This window comes from Rhinoderma darwinii, chromosome 1, assembly GCF_050947455.1.
Source record: "Rhinoderma darwinii isolate aRhiDar2 chromosome 1, aRhiDar2.hap1, whole genome shotgun sequence".
Taxonomy (NCBI): domain Eukaryota; kingdom Metazoa; phylum Chordata; class Amphibia; order Anura; family Rhinodermatidae; genus Rhinoderma; species Rhinoderma darwinii.
In genome coordinates this window covers 354,437,504-354,458,464 of record NC_134687.1, presented here as the reverse complement: position 1 = coordinate 354,458,464, position 20,961 = coordinate 354,437,504, and the positions used below count along the sequence as shown (strand labels likewise).

General features: G+C 43.0%; 1 protein-coding gene across 3 annotated transcripts in view; it reads right to left on the bottom strand.

Annotated features, from left to right (window-relative positions):
• The window catches only part of PSIP1 (PC4 and SRSF1 interacting protein 1), a 184,845-nt gene that overhangs the window by 136,513 nt on the left and 27,371 nt on the right, over positions 1-20,961 (bottom strand). For all 3 annotated transcript variants that reach the window (XM_075826692.1, XM_075826707.1, XM_075826698.1), the window contains 2 exons: positions 19,584-19,722; positions 14,420-14,539 (listed from right to left, as the gene is read on the bottom strand). In XM_075826692.1, the coding sequence (XP_075682807.1) occupies positions 14,420-14,539; positions 19,584-19,722 (259 nt within the window). The remainder of the gene's footprint in view (positions 1-14,419; positions 14,540-19,583; positions 19,723-20,961) is intronic.

Below are 20,961 nucleotides of genomic sequence, written 5' to 3'. Positions count from 1 at the left end.
TCTTTAATAAGCAAGCAACTTTTTTTAAGTTGAAATTCCATTGTCCCTTTCAAAGAGCTATAACTTATATTTCCGTTGAAAATAGCTGTATAAGGACTTGTCTTTTGCGGGACAAGTTGTATTTATTAATAGCACCATTTTGGGGTACTTACAATTTATTGATTAACTTTTATTCGTTTTTTTGGTAGGGTAATAGGAAAAAAAAAAAACTGACATTTCGCAAATCTTCGCGTCCTAAATTTATGCTGTTTATGGTGTGGTATAAATGACATAATAAACTTTATTCAGCGGGTCGTTACGATTGTGGCGATACCAAAATGTACCAAGTTTTTTTTTTTATGTTTTACTACTTTTAGGCGGGATTCACACGACCGGGTCGCGTCCGAGCCCGAGTGCTGGCCGGTAAAATCGGCCATTCTGCCCGGCCGGTTTGCATAAAGTTACGCATCCGTGCCGGGCCGGGCAGATCCGGACAGTGACATCATCGGCAACTCCTGAAGGGGAATCCCCATGTGTTCGGGGATTCCGCTTCAGGAGTTTCCCCTGATGTCACTGCCCAGATATGGACAGAGACATCAAGCGCTCTGTCCAGGAGCGGAATCCCCGAACACACGGGGATTCCGCTCCTTCAAGGAGCTAAAGTGCGGCTAGCACATAGCAGAGCGGGGAGATACCTCCCCGCTCTGCTATAGTGGCGTCGCTACAGTAGTAGTAGCAGCAGCAGCAGCAGCTGCTGCTAGCGGCGCCATCAAAGGTGTCGCCGGGCCAGGGCGCTTTTAACAAGCAGGAGAAGGGAGCCAGCGCAGCGCTCCCTTCCACCTGCTGTACACCCCGGCCCTGCCACACCGTGTACAGCGATGACATTCGTCAGAATGGCATCAACTACTCCTCCTCACATGCACCCTGCGCTGTGAGGAGGAGGAGATAGAGCGCAAGAGCCGGAAAACCCGGCCGTCACTCGGGACACATCCCGGTGATGGCCGGGTATTACCCGGCCCCATAGACTTCTATGGGAGCCGGGCGGCCGGGTACCCGGGCGAAAATAGAGCATGTCCTATTTTTTGACCGGCGCTTTTCCCGGCCGTCAAAAAATCGGCCGTGTGAATAGCCCCATTAGGGGTCTATTATTCCTAATGCAGCCGGGTGCCGGCCGATTTATGAACGGCCGGCACCCGGCCGGGAAACCCTGCCGTGTGAATGAGGCCTAAAACTGACAGGCAACCTGTTAGGCGATGCCAGAGGCATGACCTAACAGGCAGTTGCTGAAGACAGACCTGGGGGTCTTTGTTAGACCCCCGGCTGTCATGGAAACCCGACGGCGACCCGCGATTTGTTTGCGGGAGCGCCGATGGGGTGACAGAGGTAGCTTCCTCCCTCTGTCAAACACATTAGATGCCGCTGTCACTATTGACAGCGGCATTTAATGGGTTAAACTGCCGGAATCGGAGCGCGCTTCGATTCCGGCAGTTGCAGCAGGAGCCAGGCTGTGTATAACAGCCGAGCTCCTGCCGCTGATCGCGTGGGTACACTGGCAGTACCCGTGCCATCACAGGACGGATATATCCGTCCTCCTGCGCAAACTCGCAGCTGCTGAGGACGGATATATCCGTCCTTCGGCGTTAAGGAGTTAACCCCTTCCGGTCGTAAACAACTTTCAGATTTTCAATTTCGTTTTTTCCTCCCCACATTCCAGAAGCCATAACGTCTTTATTTTTCCGTAGATATAGTCCTATGAGGGCTTGATTTTTGCGGAACGAGTTGTAGTTTTTCGTAGCACCATTTATTTTGCCGTATAATGTACTATGAAACGGGAAAAAAAATTATTTGTGGGGTAGAAAATGAAAAACACAGCGATTCCGCCATGGTTTTTTGCGCGCCTTTTTAAGGAATTCACTGTGCAATTAAAACAACTTTTAACTTTATTCTGTGGGTCAATACGATTATGGCGATACCAAATATATATATATATGTAAAAACCTAAATGTAAAAAAGAAAATTTATTTTGCGTCGCCAAATTCCGAGAGCCATAACTTTTTTATTTTTCCGTCGATTAACCCCTTCCCTCTTTAGCCACTTTTGACCTTCCTGACAGAGCCTCATTTTTCAAATCTGACATGTGTCACTTTATGTGGTAATAACTCCGGAATGCTTTCACCTATCCAAGCGATTCTGAGATTGTTTTCTCGTGACACATTGGACTTTATGTTACTGGCAAAATTTGCTCGATATGTTCAGTATTTAATTGTGAAAAACACCAAAATTTAGCGAAAAATTGCAAAAATTAGCATTTTTCTCAATTTAAATGTATCTGCTTGTAAGACAGGCAGTTATAATACACAAAATTGTTGCTAATTAACATCCCCCATATGTCTACTTTAGATTGGCATCGTTTTTTGAACATCCTTTTATTTTTCTATGACCTCACAAGGCTTAGAACTTTAGCAGCAATTTCTCACATTTTCAAGAAAATTTCAAAAGGCTATTTTTACAGGGGCCAGTTCAGTTGTGAAGTGGTTTTGAGGGCCTTATATATTAGAAACCCCAAAAAAGTCACCCCATTTTAAAAACTTCACCCCTCAAAGTATTCAAAACAGCATTTAGAAAATGTCTTAACCCTTTAAACATTTCACAGGAATTAAAGCAAAGTAGAGGTGAAATTTACAAATTTCATATTTTTCTGCAGAAATACATTTTTAATACAATTTTTTTTATAACACAGAAGGTTTTACCAGAGAAATGCAACTCAATATTTGTTGCCCAGTTTTTGCAGTTTTAGGAAATATCCCACATGTGGCCGTAGCGTGCTACTGGACTGAAACACCGGCCTCAGAAGCAAAGGAGCACCTAGTGGATTTTGGGGCCTTATTTTTGTTAGAATATATTTTAGGCACCATGTCAGGTTTGAAGGGCTCTTGCGGTGCCAAAACAGTCAAAATCCCCCAAAAGTGACCCCATCTGGGAAACTAGACACCTCAAGGAAATTATCTAGGGGTGTCGTGAGCATTTTCACCGCACAGGTTTTTTACAGAAATTATTGGAAGTAGGCCGTGAAAATTAAAATCAACATTTCTTCAAAGAAAATGTAGGTTTAGCGATTTTTTTTCTCATTTCCACAAGGACTAAAGGAGAAAAAGCACCGCAAAATTTGTAAAGCAATTTCTCCCGAGTAAAACAATACCTCACATGTGGTAATAAACGGTTGTTTGGAGACACGGCGTGGCTGAGAAGGGAAAGAGCGCCATTTGGCTTTTGGAGTTCACATTTAGCAGGAATGGTTTGCGGAGGCCATGTCACATTTACAAAGCCCCTGAGGGGACAAAACAGTGAAAACCCCAAACAAGTGACCCCATTTTGGAAACTATACCCCTTGAGGAAATTATCTAGGGGTATAGTGAGCATTTTGACCCCACAGGTTTTTTGCAGAAATTTTTGCAAGTAGGCTGTGAAAATGAAAATCTACATTTTTTCAAATAAAATGTAGGTTTAGCTAATTTTTTTTCATTTCCACAAGGACTAAAGGAGAAAAATCACCATAAAATTTGTAAAGAAATTTCTCCCGAGTAAAACAGTACCCCACATGTGGTAATAAACGGCTGTTTGGACACACGGCGAGGCTGAGAAGGGAAAGAGCGCCATTTGGCTTTTGGAACTCAAATTTAGCAGGAATGGTTTGCGGAGGCCATGTTACATTTACAAAGCCCCTGAGGGGACAAAACAGTGGAAACCACCCACAAGTGACCCCATTTTGGAAACAACACCCATTGAGGAAATTATCTAGGGGTATAGTGAGCGATTTGACACCACAGTTTTTTTGCAGAAATTATTGGAAGTAGGCCCTGAAAATAATAATCTACATTTTTTCAAAGAAAATGTAGGTTTAGCTAATTTTTTCTCATTTCCAGAAGGACTAAAGGAGAAAAAGCACCACAAAATTTGTAAAGCAATTTCTCCCGAGTAAAACAAAACCCCACATGTGGTAATAAACGGCTGTTTGGACACACGGCAGGGCTTAGAAGGGAAAGAGCACTATTTGACTTTTTGAGATCACATTTAGCAGGAATGATTTGCGGAGGCCAGGTCACATTTGCAAAGCCCCTGAGGGGACAAAACAATGAAAACGCCCAAAAAGGGACTCCATTTAGGAAACTATACCTCTTGAAGAATGCATCTAGGGGTGTAGTGAGCATTTTGACCCCACAGATGTTTCATAGAATTTATTAGAATTAGGCAGTGAAAATAAAAACAGTCCTTTTTCTTCAATAAGACGTAGCTTTAGCGCAAATTTTTTCATTTTCTCAACAAATAAAGGAAAAAAAGAACCCAACATTTGTAAAGCTATTTCTCCCGAGTACGGCAATACCCCATATGTGGTCATAAACTGCTGTTTGGGCAAACGGCAGGGCTCAGAAGGGAAGGACCGCCATTTGGAGTGCAGATGTTGCTGGATTGGTTTCTGGGCACCTGTGGGCCCAAAACAGTGGAAACCCCCCAGAAGTGACCCCATTTTGTAAACTACACCCCTCAATGCATTTACCAAGGGGTGTAGTAAGCATTTTAACCCTGCAGGTGTTTTGTAGAAATTAGTGTGCGCTCAATGTTGCAGAGTGAAAATGGGATTTTTTTCCATAGATATGCCAATATGTGGTGCCCGGCTTGTGCCACCATAACAAGACAGCTCTCTAATTATTATGCGGTGTTTCCCGGTTTTAGAAACACCCTACATGTGGCCCTAATCTTTTGTCTGGACATATGACAGGGCTCAGAAGTGAAGAGTACCATGCGGAGTGGAGGCCTAATTTGGCGATTTACAAAGTATTGGTTCACAACTGCAGAGGCTCAGATGTGAAATAATAAAAAGAAACCCCTGATAAGTGACCCCATTATGGAACTGCACCCCTCAAGGCATTTATTAAGGGGTGTAGTGAGCATTTTCACCCCACAGGTCTTTTCCATAAATGAATGCGCTGCGGATGGTGCAAATTAAAAATTTATATTTTTCCCTAGATATGCCATTCAGTGGCAAATATGTCATGCCCAGCTTATGACGCTGGAGACACACACCACAAAAATTGTTAAAAGGGTTCTCACGGGTATGACGGTGCCATATATGTTGAAGGAAACTGCTGTTTGGGCACGCTGTAGGGTTCAGGGCCGAGGGAGCACCATTTGGCTTTTGGAGAGCGGATTTTGCTTGGTACTATATTTGTTTGAGTATTGCTGGTGTTTTATAATGTGGGGGTACATGTAAGCGGGGCGGAGTATATAAGGGGCATAGTCAGGTGGTATAAAAAAATAAAAATAATCCATAGATGTGTGTTACGCTGTGAAGCAATCCTTTCTGCACAGGCCGGTGTCGCACTGATAAATGGTGTCATTTCTTATCCCCCTTTTGGTCCACACTCCGCGCCTTTGTAGTTTGGGGAATTTTGCTGGGAAAGTATTATCCTGGTATAATACGGGCACCGTCGCTTCCATCGGATATGATTGGGCCCTCCCTTCCTGGTTCCCCAATTTTAGGTCCTTGATAAATCGCCTCTTGAAACAGAAGAAATGTTCTCCTCGGGCACAACTGCATATTTATTTATTTCCTGACTTATTGGAGCCATAACTAATTTTATTTTTCATAGACGTAGCGGTATGAGGGCTGGTTTGTTGCGGGACGAGCTGTAGTTATTATTGGTACCATTTTGGGGTACATGTGACTTTTTGATCACCTTTTATCCTATTTTTTGGGATGCCAGGTAAACCAAAAAACGCAATTCTGGCACAGCTTTTTTTGGTTTTTTTTTATACAGAGTTCACCACGCATTATAAACTACATGTTACCTTTATTCTGCGGGTCAGTACGATTCCGGCGATACCTCATTTATAGAACTTTTTTATGTTTTACAACTTTTTGCACAATAAAATTACTTTTGTAAAAAGAATGTATTTTTTCTGTCGCCAAGTTGTGAGAACCATAACGTTTTAATTTTTTTGTCGACGGAGTTGTATGAGGGCTTGTTTTTTGCGGGACGAGCTATAGTTTTTATAGGTACCATTTTTGGATACGTGCGACTTTTTGATCACTTTTTATTGTAATATTTGTAGGGCAAAGTGACTAAAAAACAGAAACTCTGGTAACGTTTTTTACGGGTTTTTTTTACGCTGTTCACCGCGTGCAATAAATAATATAATATTTTGATACCTCCGGTCGTTACGGTCGTGGCGATACCAAATACATATGGTTTATTATTATTTTTCAATAATAAAGGACTTGATAAGAGTAAAAGGGGGATTGTGTGTTATTTGATTACTTGAAACTTTTATTGTTTTCAAACTTTTATTTTTTGCACTTTTTTTTTACACTTTTTTTACACTTTTTCTCAAGTCCCACTAGGGGACTTGAAGGTCCAACGGTCAGATTTTTTTTTTTCTAATACATTGCACTACCTATGTAGTGCAATGTATTAGATCTGTCAGTCATTCACTGACAGCAAGCCGTTTAGACTTCGCCTCCCGGCGGGGCCTAAATCGGCTTCCGTAATGGCAGAGCAGGAGACCATTGTGTCTCCTGTTGCCATAACAGCAGTCGCCAGTCCCGATTGCCTGTCAGGGCTGGCGATCTGCTTGTAACCGCTACGATGCAGCAATCGCTTTCGATTGCTGCATCGAAGGGGTTAATGGCAGGGATCGGAGCTAGCTCCGGTTCCTGCCGTTACAGGTGGATGTCAGCTGTACAGTACAGCTGACTTCCACCGCTGATGACGCCGGATCAGCTCCTGACCCGGCGCCATCTTGCCGGCAGCTACGGAAGCCGATCAGGCTCCGCCGCCGGGCGGATCTTGACCGGCTTCGGTGCTAGGCAGACCGGGAGGCCAGTATTAGGCCTCCGGTTGCCATTGCAGCCACCGGAACCCCGGCAATTTCATTACTGGGGTTCCGATGAGCTGCAAACACCTTAAGTGCAGCGATCGCGTTTGAGCGCTGCACTTAAGGGGTTAATGGCGGGGATCGAAGCTAATTTCGGTCCCCGCCGTTACAGTCGGATGTCAGCTGTAAGATACAGCTGAGATCCGGTGATGATGGGACCGGCTCAGCTTCTGAGCCGGTGCCAAACGTTTGACGTACATGTACGGCAAGATGCGGGAAGTCAGTACTTTCCATGACGTACATGTACGTCAAATGTCGGGAAGGGGTTAAGCGGTATGAGGGCTTATTTTTTGCGGGATAAACTGTAGTATTTAATGATACCATTTTGGTGTAAATGCGACGGTTTGATCACTTTTTATTTCATTTTTTGTGGGAGATTAGGTAACCAAAAAATAGGGATTCTGGCGTTTACAATTTTTTATGGCGTTCACCGTGTGGGTTAAATAATGATATATTGTAATAGCTCAGACTTTTACGGACGCATCGATTCCAATTATGTTTTGTTTTTTACTATGCTCTAGGGGGAAAATGGGAAAAGGGACGTTTTTTGAACTTTTAATTTTTTCTATACAAAAATAAATAAATAAAATTTAAAAAAAAAAACCTTTATTGAACTCATTTTTACTTTTATTATTAGTCCCCCTAGGGGACTTCAACCAGCGATCTAATGTATCGCAGTAGATCGTGATTCTGACAGGCTTCCATTAAAGAGGCTCTGTCACCAGATTTTGCAACCCGTATCTGCTATTGCAGCAGATCGGCGCTGCAATGTAGATTACAGTAACGGTTTTATTTTTACAAAACGAGCATTTTTGGCCAAGTTATGACCATTTTTGTATTTATGCAAATGAGGCTTGCAAAAGTCCAACTGGGCGTGTTTACAGTAAAAGTACAACTGGGCGTGTATTATGTGTGTACATCGGGGCGTGTTTACTTCTTTTACTAGCTGGGCGTTAGGAATGGGAGTGTATGATGCTGACGAATCAGCATCATCCACTTATGTTCGTTAACACCCAGCTTCTGGCAGTGCAGACACACAGCGTGTTCTCGAGAGATCACGATGTGACGTCACTCACTTCCTGCCCCAGGTCCTGCATCGTGTCGGCCACATCGGCACCAGAGGCTACAGTTGATTCTGCAGCAGCATCAGCGTTTGCAGGTAAGTAGCTACATCGACTTACCTGCAAACGCCGATGCTGCTGCAGAATCAACTGTAGCCTCTGGTGCCGATGTGTCCTCGTTCGTCCGACACGATGCAGGACCTGGGGCAGGAAGTGAGTGACGTCACAGCGTGATCTCTCGAGAACACGCTGTGTCTGCACTGCCAGAAGCTGGGCGTTCTGAAGAGAAGTGGATGATACTTCTCGTCAGAACGCCCAGCTAGTAAAAGAAGTAAAAACGCCCCGATGTACGCATATAATACACGCCCAGTTGGACTTTAGCAAGCCTCATTTACATAAATACAAAAATGGTCATAACTTGGCCAAAAATGCTCGTTTTTTAAAAATAAAAACGTTACTCTTATCTACATTGCAGCGCCGATCTGCTGCAATAGCAGATAGGGGTTGCAAAATCTGGTGACAGAGTCTCTTTAAGTCCTGCCGGAGGCAGAGATTCATAGGAGTACAAAGATCGCGGACCTGGGGGCGTTCGTTAAGCCATAGCAACCATCGCCCCCCCCGTGATTGCGTTGCGGGGGGGGGGGCGCAATGAGCTGTTAGAGGGGGTCGCCCACCTCTTTCTGACGATTTAAATGCTGCGGTCGGTATTGACCGCAGTATTTAACGAGTTAAACTAGCGGGATTGCGCTCGAGCGCGATGCCGCTAGTTACTCTGAAGTGTCGGCTGTAACATACAGCCGACACCGGCATCGTATGGAGCAAGCTCACTGCGTGAGCCCGCTCCATACTTCCCCTACCCGACTTTGGAGTATTGATACGTCAAATGTCGGGAAGGGGTTAAGAGCCATTACTTTTTTTCTTCTGACATAGCTGTATGAGGGCTTCTTTTTTTGGCGATTACTTGCAGTTTTTATTGGTACCAACTTTCTTTTTAGTCCCACTAGGAGACATTACTATGCGATCTTTTGATCGCTTTATAATACACTACAATACTTCTGTATTGCAGTGTATTACTGCCCATCAGTGTAAAACTGACAGGTATAAGCCATGCCATTGGCCTAACAGGTATTAACTAGAGGCAGACCGGGGGGGCCTTTGTTAGCCCCCCGGCTGCCATAGAAACCATCTACACGCTGCGATCGCATCGCGGGCGAGTTACCTCCCTCTAAACCATTCCAATGTGGCAGTCGCTATTGACCACCGCATCTAAGGGGTTAAATATTTTCGGAGACCACTGCTAGTGGTCTCCGATAGATGCCCTGAAGCCGGAGGCTGTTAGCAACAGCCTGGGCTTCAGGAGCATCCCACCCGATGCGGGAAAACTTCTTCTGAAGTGCCGACGGGAAAAGGCAGCACTTCAGAAGAACTACCCTGACCGGCTGCCATAAAAACCACGATACGGTGGTCGTTAAGGGGTTAAAAAGGGACCAGTCACTAGGTCACAAGTTGAAATGGTTTACTGACCTGAATGGCACGGTCTCCATAATTCCAGTGCTGTGTTTGTTTTGTTTTTCCAGAGATATGGCCCACTGTGGGGTTGGCTCCCTATATGCTATTGCTGGAGCTAGCTTCCCTGCCTCAGATGCTGACCTATCGGCACGAGGCAGCTTGAGGGTAGTTCAAGCCCTATTGGCTAACTACAGCAAATAAGCATCTAGGGAGCCAACACAACAGTGGGCTACTTCAAGAATGTGGAGGGCCAGGAAAAAAAACCAAAAAAAACAGCAGCACTGGAATCAGGGAGACAGTGCTATCTATACAGGTCAGTTTACAAGTTCAACTTCTATGACCTAGTGACAGGTCCTCTTTAAGAAGAGCACGGTCAGTCAAACCTCCAATCAACAGTGTCGTTTGTAATAATCAGCTAGGACTACATGGCGACTTTGCTTCGACCACGAACAGTTGCAAGAAACCCAGCAAGTTTGGATATCTTGTGACGGTCAGGTCACAGCAACCCGTGGGTCGCAATGCGGCCTTTCATTTTAATTAAGTACAACGCACGCATGGGGAACTCAGTCTTTGGCCGCGTGAACTGTGCCACCGGCAGTCACCGTGTAGACCTACCCTTCGGTCCGAATATCAGTCACACATGAACTCATCACAAAATGGCCACGAGTGACCAGACGTAACTTAACAAAAATAATTGGAAGTAGACTGTGACATCTTAAAACCGGTGCTGGACCACTAAATGCACCAATTTTACAGATGTCTTGATAGCAATCAACCTGAAGTGAAATTCACACAATAGTTAGGTTGGCTTTACATGTAGCAATTTCTCATCTGATTGGATAGCAGATTTTTTATTAACATCGCTTTCAAATTGAAAGAGTATAAATAAGAAGCAGTGTATTAACCCCTTAGTGTCTAAGTCTGTTTTGGCCTTGTGGACACAGCCGATTTTTGCAAATCTGACATGTGTTACTTTATGTAGTAATAACTCCAGAATGCTTTTACCTAGCCAAGCGATTCGGAGATTGTTTTCTCGTGACATGTTGTACTTTATGATACTGAAAGAATTGTCGTTAAATTCAATATTTATTTGTAAAAAACAAATTTTTAGAGAAAATTTGCAAAAATCTGAATTTTTCTAAATTTTTATGTATCTGCTTGTAAAACAGATAGTAATACCACACAAAATACTTACTAGTTAACATCCCCCATATGTCTACTTTATGTTTGCATTGTTTTTTGAACGTCCTTTTATTTTTCTAGGACGTTACAAGACTTAGAACTTTAGGTAGAATGTCTCGCATTTTCAAGGAAATTTCAAAAGGCTATTTTTTCAGGGACCAGTTCAGTTCTGAAGTGGCTTTGAGGGTCTTATATATTAGAAAGTCCCCATAAAACACCCCATTTTAAAAACTGCACCTCTCAAAGTATTAAAAACAGCATTCAGAGAGTGTTTTAACCCTTTAGGCGTTTCACAGGAAATAAAGCAAAGTAGAGGTGAAATTTACAAATTTTTTTTTTTTTTAAATGAAATTCATTTGTAATAAAAAAAAATTGTAACAAAAGGTTTTACGAGAGAAACGTTACTCAATATTTTATTGCCCAGATTCTGCAGTTTTTAGAAATATCCCCCATGTGGCCCTAGTGCGGTAATGGACTGAAGCACTGGCCTCAGAAGCAAAGGAGCACCTGGTGGATTTTGGGGCCTCTATTTTATTAGAATATATTTTAGGCACCATGTCAGGTTTGAAGAGGTCTTGTGGTGCCAAAACAGTGGAAACCCCCCATAAGTGACCCCATTTTGGAAACTACACCCCTCAAGGAATTTTTCAAGAGGTATAGTTAGCATTTTTAGCCCACAGGTTTTTTGCTAAATTTATTGGAACTGGTCTGTGAAAATGAAAATCTACTTTGTTTCTGAAAAAACAAACATACGATGTTTTAGTTCTTACAAGGAATAAAGGAGAAAAAGCACCCCAACATTTGTAAATAAATTTCTCCCGATTACGGCAATACCCCATATGTGGTAATAAACTGCTGTTTGGACCCACGGCAGGGCTCAGAAGGGAAAGAGGGCCATTTGGATTTTGGAGCACAGATTTTGCTGGAATGGTTTTCGGTGCCATGTCGTGTTTAAAAAGCCCTAGAGGGACCATAACAGTGGAAACTCCCCAAAAGTGACCCCATTTTGTAAACTACACCCCTCAAGGCATTTATCATTTGCCTGGATATATGACAGGGCTTAGGAGTGAAAGGCGCATGTGAGACCTATTTTGGTGATTTTCGCAGCATTAGCCCACAATGGCAGGGCTCTGGGGTCAAATAGGAAAACAAACCCCCAAGTAGTGACCCCCATTTTGGAAACTGCACCCCTGAAGGCATTTTATTAACGGGTTTACTGAGCATTTTGACCACACAGGGTTTTTTTTTTCTATAATAAATGAATGCTCAGTGGATGGTGCAAAGTGAAAATTGCAAATTTCCACAGGTATGCCATTTTAGTGCACAATATTTTGTGCCCAGTTCATGCCACTGAAGACAAATACCTCAAACTGTTAAGCGTGTTCTCCCGGGTATGGTGATGTCATATATGTGGACGTAAACTGCCCGTTGGGCACGCTGCAGGGCTCAGTAGGGAGAGGCGCCATTTGGCTTTTAGAGCGCAGATTTTGCTTAGTGGTAGTTTTTTTGGGGGTTTTGCTGGTATTTCAGTTTATAATGTGGGGGCAAATGTAAGCTGTGCGGAGAACATCAGGGGCATAATAAGAGAGTATAATAATGGGGTAAATAAATAATAATTCATAGATGTGTGGCCGGTGTCGCACTGATAAATGGCGCCAGATCTTATCCGCTTTTGGAACACTGCACATTTTGCATCGCCATATTCTGAGAGCCAGAACTTTTTTATTTTTTCTCCAACGGAGCTGTGTGGGGGCTTATTTGTTGCGGGACAATCTGTAGATTTCATTGGTACCATTTTGGGGTACATGCGATTTTTTTGATCACTTTGTATTTCATTTTTTTGGCAAGCAAGGTGACCAAAAACCTGCAATTCTGATGTTTTTTATTATTTTTTTTTACGGCGTTCGCCATGCGCTATGAATGACAATTTTACGTTATTCTGCGGGTCGGTACGATTACGATGATACCAGATGTATATAGTTTCTCTTATGCTTTGCAGCGTCTGCACGATAAAATCACTTGTTTCAAATTTATTTTTTGTGTCACCAGATTCTGAGAGCCATAACTTTTTTATTTTTCCGTCAAAAAAGCTGCAGGAGGGCTTGTTTTTTGCGGGACGGGCTTCAGTTTTTAATGGTATCATTTTGGAGTACATGCAACTTTCAGATCCCTTTTTTTATTCTGTTTTGCGAGGGGTAGTGACTAACAAACAGCGATTCTGGAATAGTTTTTATAAAATTTTTTCACCGTACAGGTAAAATAGCGTGATATTTTTATAGTTTGGGTCGTTACGGACGCGGTGATACCACATATGTGAACTTTTTTTTCTGTTTTTCGGTTTATGTTTTTCTGTTTTTCCTATAATAAAAGACTTATGTTTTTTGAAACTTATTTTTTTTCACAACATTTTTATTAACTTGTTTTACCTTTTTTTTGTGTCCCACTAGGGAACTTGAAGGCATGAAGCCCTGATCGCTATTCTAATACACTGCACTACCTACATAGTGCAGTGTATTCGAGCTGTCAGCTATTCACTGACAGCAAGCCTATTAGGCTTCGCCTCCCGGCGGGGCCTAATAGGCTTCCGTACTAGGAAGCGATTGTTAGGCTACGGTTGCCATAGCAACCATCGGAACACCCGCGGGTGCCGATGGTTGCCATTAGCAACCATAGCGTGCGGTCTAATCACTTAGATGCAGCGATAGCTGCATCTGAGGGGTTAATCGGCCGGATCGGAGCCTAGCTCCGGTCCTGGCCGTTAGAGCACGATCTCAGCTGTGACAAACAGCTGACATCCGCGCCCGTGGCAACCATCGTGGTTGCAGACAGGCTACAAGACACTTCGATGCATCGAAGGGGTTAATCGGCCGGATCGGAGCCTAGCTCCGGTCCTGGCCGTTGCAGAGGGGTGCCGGACATCTGATTACCGGCGGGGATAGCGCTGGCTCAAGCTGAGCCAGCGCCATCACATACCCTACGTCATGGAGCTGTGATTGGTCAGTCTGCTTTGACTGACCAATCACAGCGATCGCCGGCAGGAGACCGCTGTGAATGGTCCCCTGCCGTCTTACTGTGCCGGTCAACTGTCAAACAGTTGACGGCACAGTTCTGTCACCTTGTCATTTGACAGGGTGACAGTTTTTAGCTAGGACGCACGGTACGTCCCTGTGGCTTAAAACACTTCAATGCAGGACGTACCGGTGCGTCCTGGTGCGCTAAGGGGTTAAGCTACATTCAGATTTTTTTTTTGCACTTGTGCGTTGCATTTTTACATCAGTGTGCTTTGCGTGTGGCAGGAGTTTTTCATGTCCGCGCAAACACTTTTTTTAATAGATTTTTTTTCGATGTAATTGCTGCCATAAACACGGACAGCACACAGATGTGTCCGTGTGCTGTCCGTTTTTCACGCAACAATTGACTTCAATGGTAGACACGGTGTGTGTGAAAATGCACCAATATAGGACATGCAGTGAGATTCACGCAACAGACACTCGCTGCGTAAAAAACAAAACGCACGGATGAGCGAGTAGCCCAATTGAAATCAATGGGTCTGTGTGCTCTGCATTGTTTCAACGCACAGTACACGGATGAGAATCACCCTTGTCTGAATGAGCCCTTGAATTTGCTTTTTGCCTTTATATTTACACAACTTTACACGAACAATTACTTACAATTTTTTATCATATCTGACCATTTTGGCTTGCAATTTTATCTAAACCTTGTTGGATCGGACACGAAATTGCTACGTCACATACCTTTGGTGCTGAAGTCTTCCTTTTTTTGTGTTGTGTCTTATCCTCATTTTCCTCCATGCCCTCTTGTGTTTCTTCTTCTTCGGCTTCTCCCTGAGGAACATCGTCAATTGACAAGTAGTCCTAAACGGGCAAAAAGATAATATAAAGATATAATTCTCAGTAATATAAACCTGCCTCCCAGGGGCTATCCTTATTCTGAATGCCCTAGTTGCTTTAACAATCACTTTTTATCATTGATATTTGGCGTGTGGTCAGTCTCATTCGCACATTACAAACTGCTGCAAGTTTGCAAATAAAGAATATCTGCTACTGTATGTTTGTTGGGAAATAGCTATAGGAAAAAAAACTGAATTTTTAAGTCTATGACATCTTTGCACTGAAATGTTTACATTCATTTAAATCCTAAATGCAACATTAAGCAAACTTTTAGTCTTCAAATTTTACCTTCTCTTGTATTAATAACTATGCCCTTTTTAGTGATAGGTTGTTATTAAATTTATTCTGCAGCAATAAATTATTAGGAACTGTATAACAGCTTCACATAACTGGTCATCTTGAAAATGTTGGCATAAAGGTGACATCACACGACTACTGTCGGGGGCCAACGTAATCTGCTCTCCCCTCCTCATTTACTACAAGTGTTGGAGATGGCAGCAGGGAGGGGCAGGAAAGGGTACACGGCCGATGAGAGTGTTTAGAGGGCGGAAAGCATCTAAGTATTCAGTGAAGGTAGATCACTCAGTCTAAACTGTATCCGTGTAGACGGGGAGAAAAGCATAGCGGGAGGGGTAATAACATAGGCTATCAGTGTAGAGAGAAAGGAGAGAACTCATGGAGACACTGCAGGTGGAGGAAATCACACACTCCACAGAGGAAATAAAAATAAAAAAAAATCTCAGACTGTAGAAGGAAGCTGTGTGGATACAATGACAGCTAGTGAAGGCATCAGCATCCTGGAAACACAGGCCTCTCATCCAGAATGTACTACTGGGAGGTAGACGTCGAAATATTAAAAAAAAAAAAAAAAAAAAAAAAGAAGGAAACTAGGAGTAGTATGTATGCAAACCGCATCAAGGGGGTCTGAAAATGAATGAATTAATGGAGGTTGCAGCCTGAAACTTTGTGCCACTTTAACTCCAGGTAAGCACTAACATACATAATTCTATTTTCCATGTCAAAAGCGGTGCATAGCCTTTAAAGGGGTATTTCCATCTTACAACCACAAAATATGCCATAAATGTCTGATCGATGCGGTGCGCCTATTTTCTAGAAAAGGGGCCATATGACCTCATCCTTCCTTCTGCCGCTGAGCACTCAGTTAAAGGAAAAGGGTCATGAATTATTTTCTTTTTTTTATTAATTTATGTAATAATCATGTTTATATGTACTTTATTTTTTTTTTTTTTATTAACACTATTTTGCTCTACTGCGGGCTGTCATGTTTTATTTCATCTGTGTATGTGTCTTAACGACACATACACATATGTAATATGGCAGCTACAGGGCATAGGACACAACGAACAGGACCAGTTAGTTACATCCTGTGCTTCTGCTGTCTCGCTCTGTACTGCGCAGTGCAGAGCGACCCAGCATAGAAGCTGGTTAGTAGGAGGAAAGCCGCGGGTGGGTGTTTGTTTTGAAGGATCAGCGACGAGCACACCCCCCCCCTCCGCACATGCACGTAAGGTGTGTGCATCCGTGTGGGGCGCTCGACCGAGCAGCGGTGCTCGCTGCTGTTCCTTCAAAACAGCTGATCTGTGGCTATGAAGGATCAGCCGCATACGAGCGCCGCTTATCCTTCAGTCGATTATCAGCTGTTTTGAAGGATCCGCAGCGAGCACCGCTGCTCAGCACACACACACACACACACACACACACACACACACACACACACACACACACGGTGTGTGCGTGTGGGGGTCTCGACAGAAGTGGTGCTCGCCGCTGCCCCTTCAAAAAACATCTGATTGCCGGCTGTTTTGAAGGAACAGCGGCGATCACCGATGCTCCCTCGTTCCTTGCGGCTTCTGTGAACCGCCATGTAACTACTTGGCGATTCACAGTAGTGGTGGTGGGTAATATATCCGGTGGATATGCCATAAATGTGTGAGATGGGAATGCCCCTTTCAGTTAAAGATTTAGACTTAAATGGGGCTGTGAATTCACTTGGAAAATTTTGCATGTTTACAAATTGAGGACTTCATGGAGTTTTTCCCTAGTATTTATCAAAAAACCAGGTATATATTTAAAGTGCCACAGTCATGAGACAAACCAAGATGGGGTGCTGCTGATCACCTGAAGAGGATGTTCGGGCGGCACTTGAAGAGGAGAGATTGTCAGTCAGAGGCTTCACTCCAATCAGTTTGTTCTAGCGGGATCATTGAACGGAAAAAAGCCATTGACTGAAAGCTCTACACTTTCTCACAAACCATCATAATGATGTGCCATCAATTCTACAGAAGCCCTTCAATCAAGTAGAGCACCAGTTTTAACTGGTTCCCGTCCGCTGGCTGTGTTTTTACGGCCAGCGGTCAGGCTCCTTAAAACCCGAGCCATAGACTTTTTACGGCTCAGGTTTTATCTTGCTGCCCGCGCGATCGGGCAGCTGAACGTCAGGTCTCCGGCTGTCAGTGACTGCCGGGGACCCTGAGGAGAGGATAGAAGCAGCTTTCGCTGATTCTGTCTTCTCTGATCACTTGTACACAGCGCTCAATGAATGCTGTGTATAGGAATAGAGACAGCAGCAGCGGCGCTGTCTCTATTGCTCCCGGTGTTCATGTGACTGGTCACATGATCACCGGGTGCCGTTAGTGACAAACTGCTGCTGGGTCTTACTAGACCCAGCACAGCCCTATTAGTGACAATAGTCACTATGAGAGGGCTGATTTCCCCTGTAACTGGGGCTGCTGTGCAGCTTCAGTGGAAAAGCATGGTGTTAGGCCGGATTCACACGAGCGTGTGCCTTTTGCAAGCGCAAAAAAGCGGCGTTTTGCGCGCGCAAAAGGCACTTGACAGCTGCGTGTCAGCCCCATATGATGCGCGGCTGCGTGCTTTTCGCGCAGCCATCATTATGACACTCCGTTTGGATGTTTGTAAACAGAAAAGCACGTTGTGCTTTTATTTTCATTCATCCTATTCACAGCTGTTGCGCGAATCACCCTCGTCCCACGGAAGTGCTTCCGTGTGGCATGCGTGATTTTCACGCACCCATTGACTTCAATGGGTGCATGATGTGCGAAATACGCCCAAAGAACGGAGATGTCGTGACTTTCGCAGCGGACTCACGCTGCGTAAAAATCACGCAACTGTCTGCACTGCCACTTAGACTAATGTACGGACGTATATCCCGTTTGTCTGAATAAGCCCTAAAAGAAAGAAAAAAATATATATAAAAGTTCCCCAATGGTCTTTTTTTTTACCTTTGAGGGACAGACCACAGTAATAAAAAAACTAAAAAGTAAAGTAAAAGGGCAAAAAAAATTAATTCATAATAAATACACATAAAATACCCACGCCCAAAAAAAAAACACTTCCCCCTCCTGCCAATCATTGTTGTAACGCTAGCCCGGACCAAATTACCCTAATATAGACATGTAATATATTAAAATTTACGGTAGAAAATGACTCACAAATAAACTGTCTATTTTAGGGTAAAACTATGTTATTACCAAAAAAAAAATAGCTGAAACTTAAAAAAGCTTATTCTTTTACTATTATTTTCAAACTTTGAGAATAAAAACTCTAAAATAGCAAAAAGGGTGTGTATAAAAACGATTAAAAAAAAAAAAAAAAGAAACCTGCATTATCTACAGAAAAAAAAAAAAACAAAAACGCAAAAATCACGTAGTTATCCCAAATAAAAAAAAAAGTTATAGCAATTTAACGAACACGTGCAAAAAAAGGCTAAACAGTGTCTGTTCCTGGAGAATCAAAATAGCCCGGTCCTGAACTGGTTAATTAAGCAGCAGGGCTCTCCAATTACTGAGCAGCAATGTGAGAATCATATCAAATTGATACAGAAATACTGTGACACCAAAGTTGGAGGTTTCGCTTTTCCACTGAATGCATCTTCTAAAAAGGAGGTAAGCAATTGATTCTTGTACTAATGCGTTTGTCTTACATGAGGAGCTTTGGATGTTTAAGTATAGACATTGCCGCAAAGATGTTTTTAGACTAGAACATCTCATTTTTAACTGTGACCTTACCAACCTGAATATGAATTAATCATTAGTCTCCTGGATCCAGTAGAATAATTAAAATGGGTAATATTTACCTTATTAATCTCCTGCCACTGCTCCCCAGGTCCCCCGTGTCTTCCCGCTCCAGCAATGACGTGTCGACATGACATCTGACCACTGTCGCCATTCAATAATTGGCTGCAGCGCTCACACGTAGTAGACACATCATCGCTGAAAGCAGGAAGAACAAAAGCACAGTCGAGGAAACCGGAAAGTAGGGGGATCGATAAGCGTAGAGGTCCTGTTACACGGCCCGACGTGGGCCATGTAAACTAGCACCGATCAACGAGACAGCTCGTTGAGCGTCGCTAGTTTGCTCCTGTTACACAGAGCAATGTATGGGGACGAGCACTCATTACTCCAATCGCTTATCCCCATACATTTCTATCATGTCAGCAGCACGTCTCCCTCTTTACACAGGGAGATGTGCTGCAGACAACGATAATATTTTCGGCTGCATGAACGATTAGATCACCCGATGAACTGGACTTTGCTCCGTCATCGTCTTATCAGGGAAATGATCGGGAACGAGAACACTGTGTAAAATGCACATTTGCCCGATAATTGGCACGTGTAAAAGGGCCTTATTACATCTCATCATTGATTTTAGAAAATGTCATGGGGTTGGACCCCTTTAAATTAATCACAAAAGAAGTCAGTTATGTTGCGAAATTAGGGACAGAAAAGGCATGCGCTGTAAATGAGCACTTCTGTCAAAACTGCCTGCCCAGCTGCGCATCACCAACAACTCGAAGACACCTCAGTTTGCAGAGCACGGATATACAAATGCACACAATACTCGCACAGCTCATCTAGTAAGCCGAGCAACTGTATAATTCTAGCAGCAGGAATTCACAGGAAAAAAAAAAAAACAGCATTCCACACAGAGGACTAAGAACATTTTGTTTAATTGGGAATCCATTTACCTGTGAATTGGAGAATTTGACTTTAGGATTATTGTCAATTTCCCATAATCCTTCATTGAACCCCTTTCGTTTATTTGGTTTACCATATTTCTCCTTATTCTCTTCATATGGGAACATGTCCTTTGGTCCCAAAAAAGCCCTTCAAATTAGAAGAAAAGAAAAGTCTGAAATTGGTGACCGTAAACAAATGCATCACAATTTTAGTAATTATGTGGATCTACAGCATCTTTTTAATATAGTTTCCTATGACATTTAAATATTAACAATTTTCAAGTATTGCGTACGGAACCAGGTAAATTAAAAGTTTGTAAGAACCAATGAATCAAGAATTTGAGAGTACATTGTCAGTTTTGTAAGAATAATAGTCATGTGGGGAGCATGGCTGGTTCTAAGTTCCTCCTAGGATCTTCTGCTTGCACTTGAGAAAAGTGCGGTTTGATTTTTGATTTGCTGTTCTTTTATTATTTACTGTACTGATAAGGGCATTGTTCCTAACCTAGCTACTGACATGGCAGACGCCTCTGTACTTCTGAATTTTGTGCACAAGACTAGCTGCATCTTCTGCTATAGTATCGCTAGTTATTACCATAATGACCTTGTCGCTTTGACGTTTCCGTTTCATTGTAAAAGAGTTGTTTATGGAGAAAATCACAACAAAAACCTTTGTTAAAAAAAGAATAGTCAATAGATTTTTTATTATATATTTAAAAAAAAAAAAAAAAAGTGCCAATGTTATTTGAACAAATTTATGTTATTTGAGATGTGGAATCCAAAAAGGACTTTAGTGTTGCCAAATGAGCTCTTTTTTTTATTAAGATACTGGATAACTCTCAAATAATGATTTTATCCCAATACAACCTGTAGTTGCGGTCATACATGGCAGGGTTTGGTCATGTGACCCCGCCCCCACCATCATTGAACCCCTAGCATTACATTAGCAATAGGGTTACATGAGATTTTGTAAAAGGCCAAAATGACCTAAAAACTACAGGCTGGGTAGGAACTACCGGACAAAAAAAGAAAAAAAGAAGGAGTGTTCCCTCCACAGTTTACAGACCTAAACCCAATAGAGATGGTTTGAGATGATTTGAACAGGAGAGTCAAGGAAAAGAAGCCAAGTGTTCAGCATCAATGGAAACTCCTTCAAGACTGCTGGACTCTCGCTGGAGAGGTGGCCATGCATATATCTTTGGTAGTTATGGACACTTCCAAGTATTCTTACTCCCTTTGCTTTAAAAAAAGAAGAGGCATTGTGCATGCACAGCCACATCGCTAGTGAAAATGGGAACAAGTTTAACCCCTTAATGACCGGGCCATTTTGCTCATCAATGACCAAGGATTATTTTTTGTTTTTTCACTGTTGCATTCCAAGAGTCGT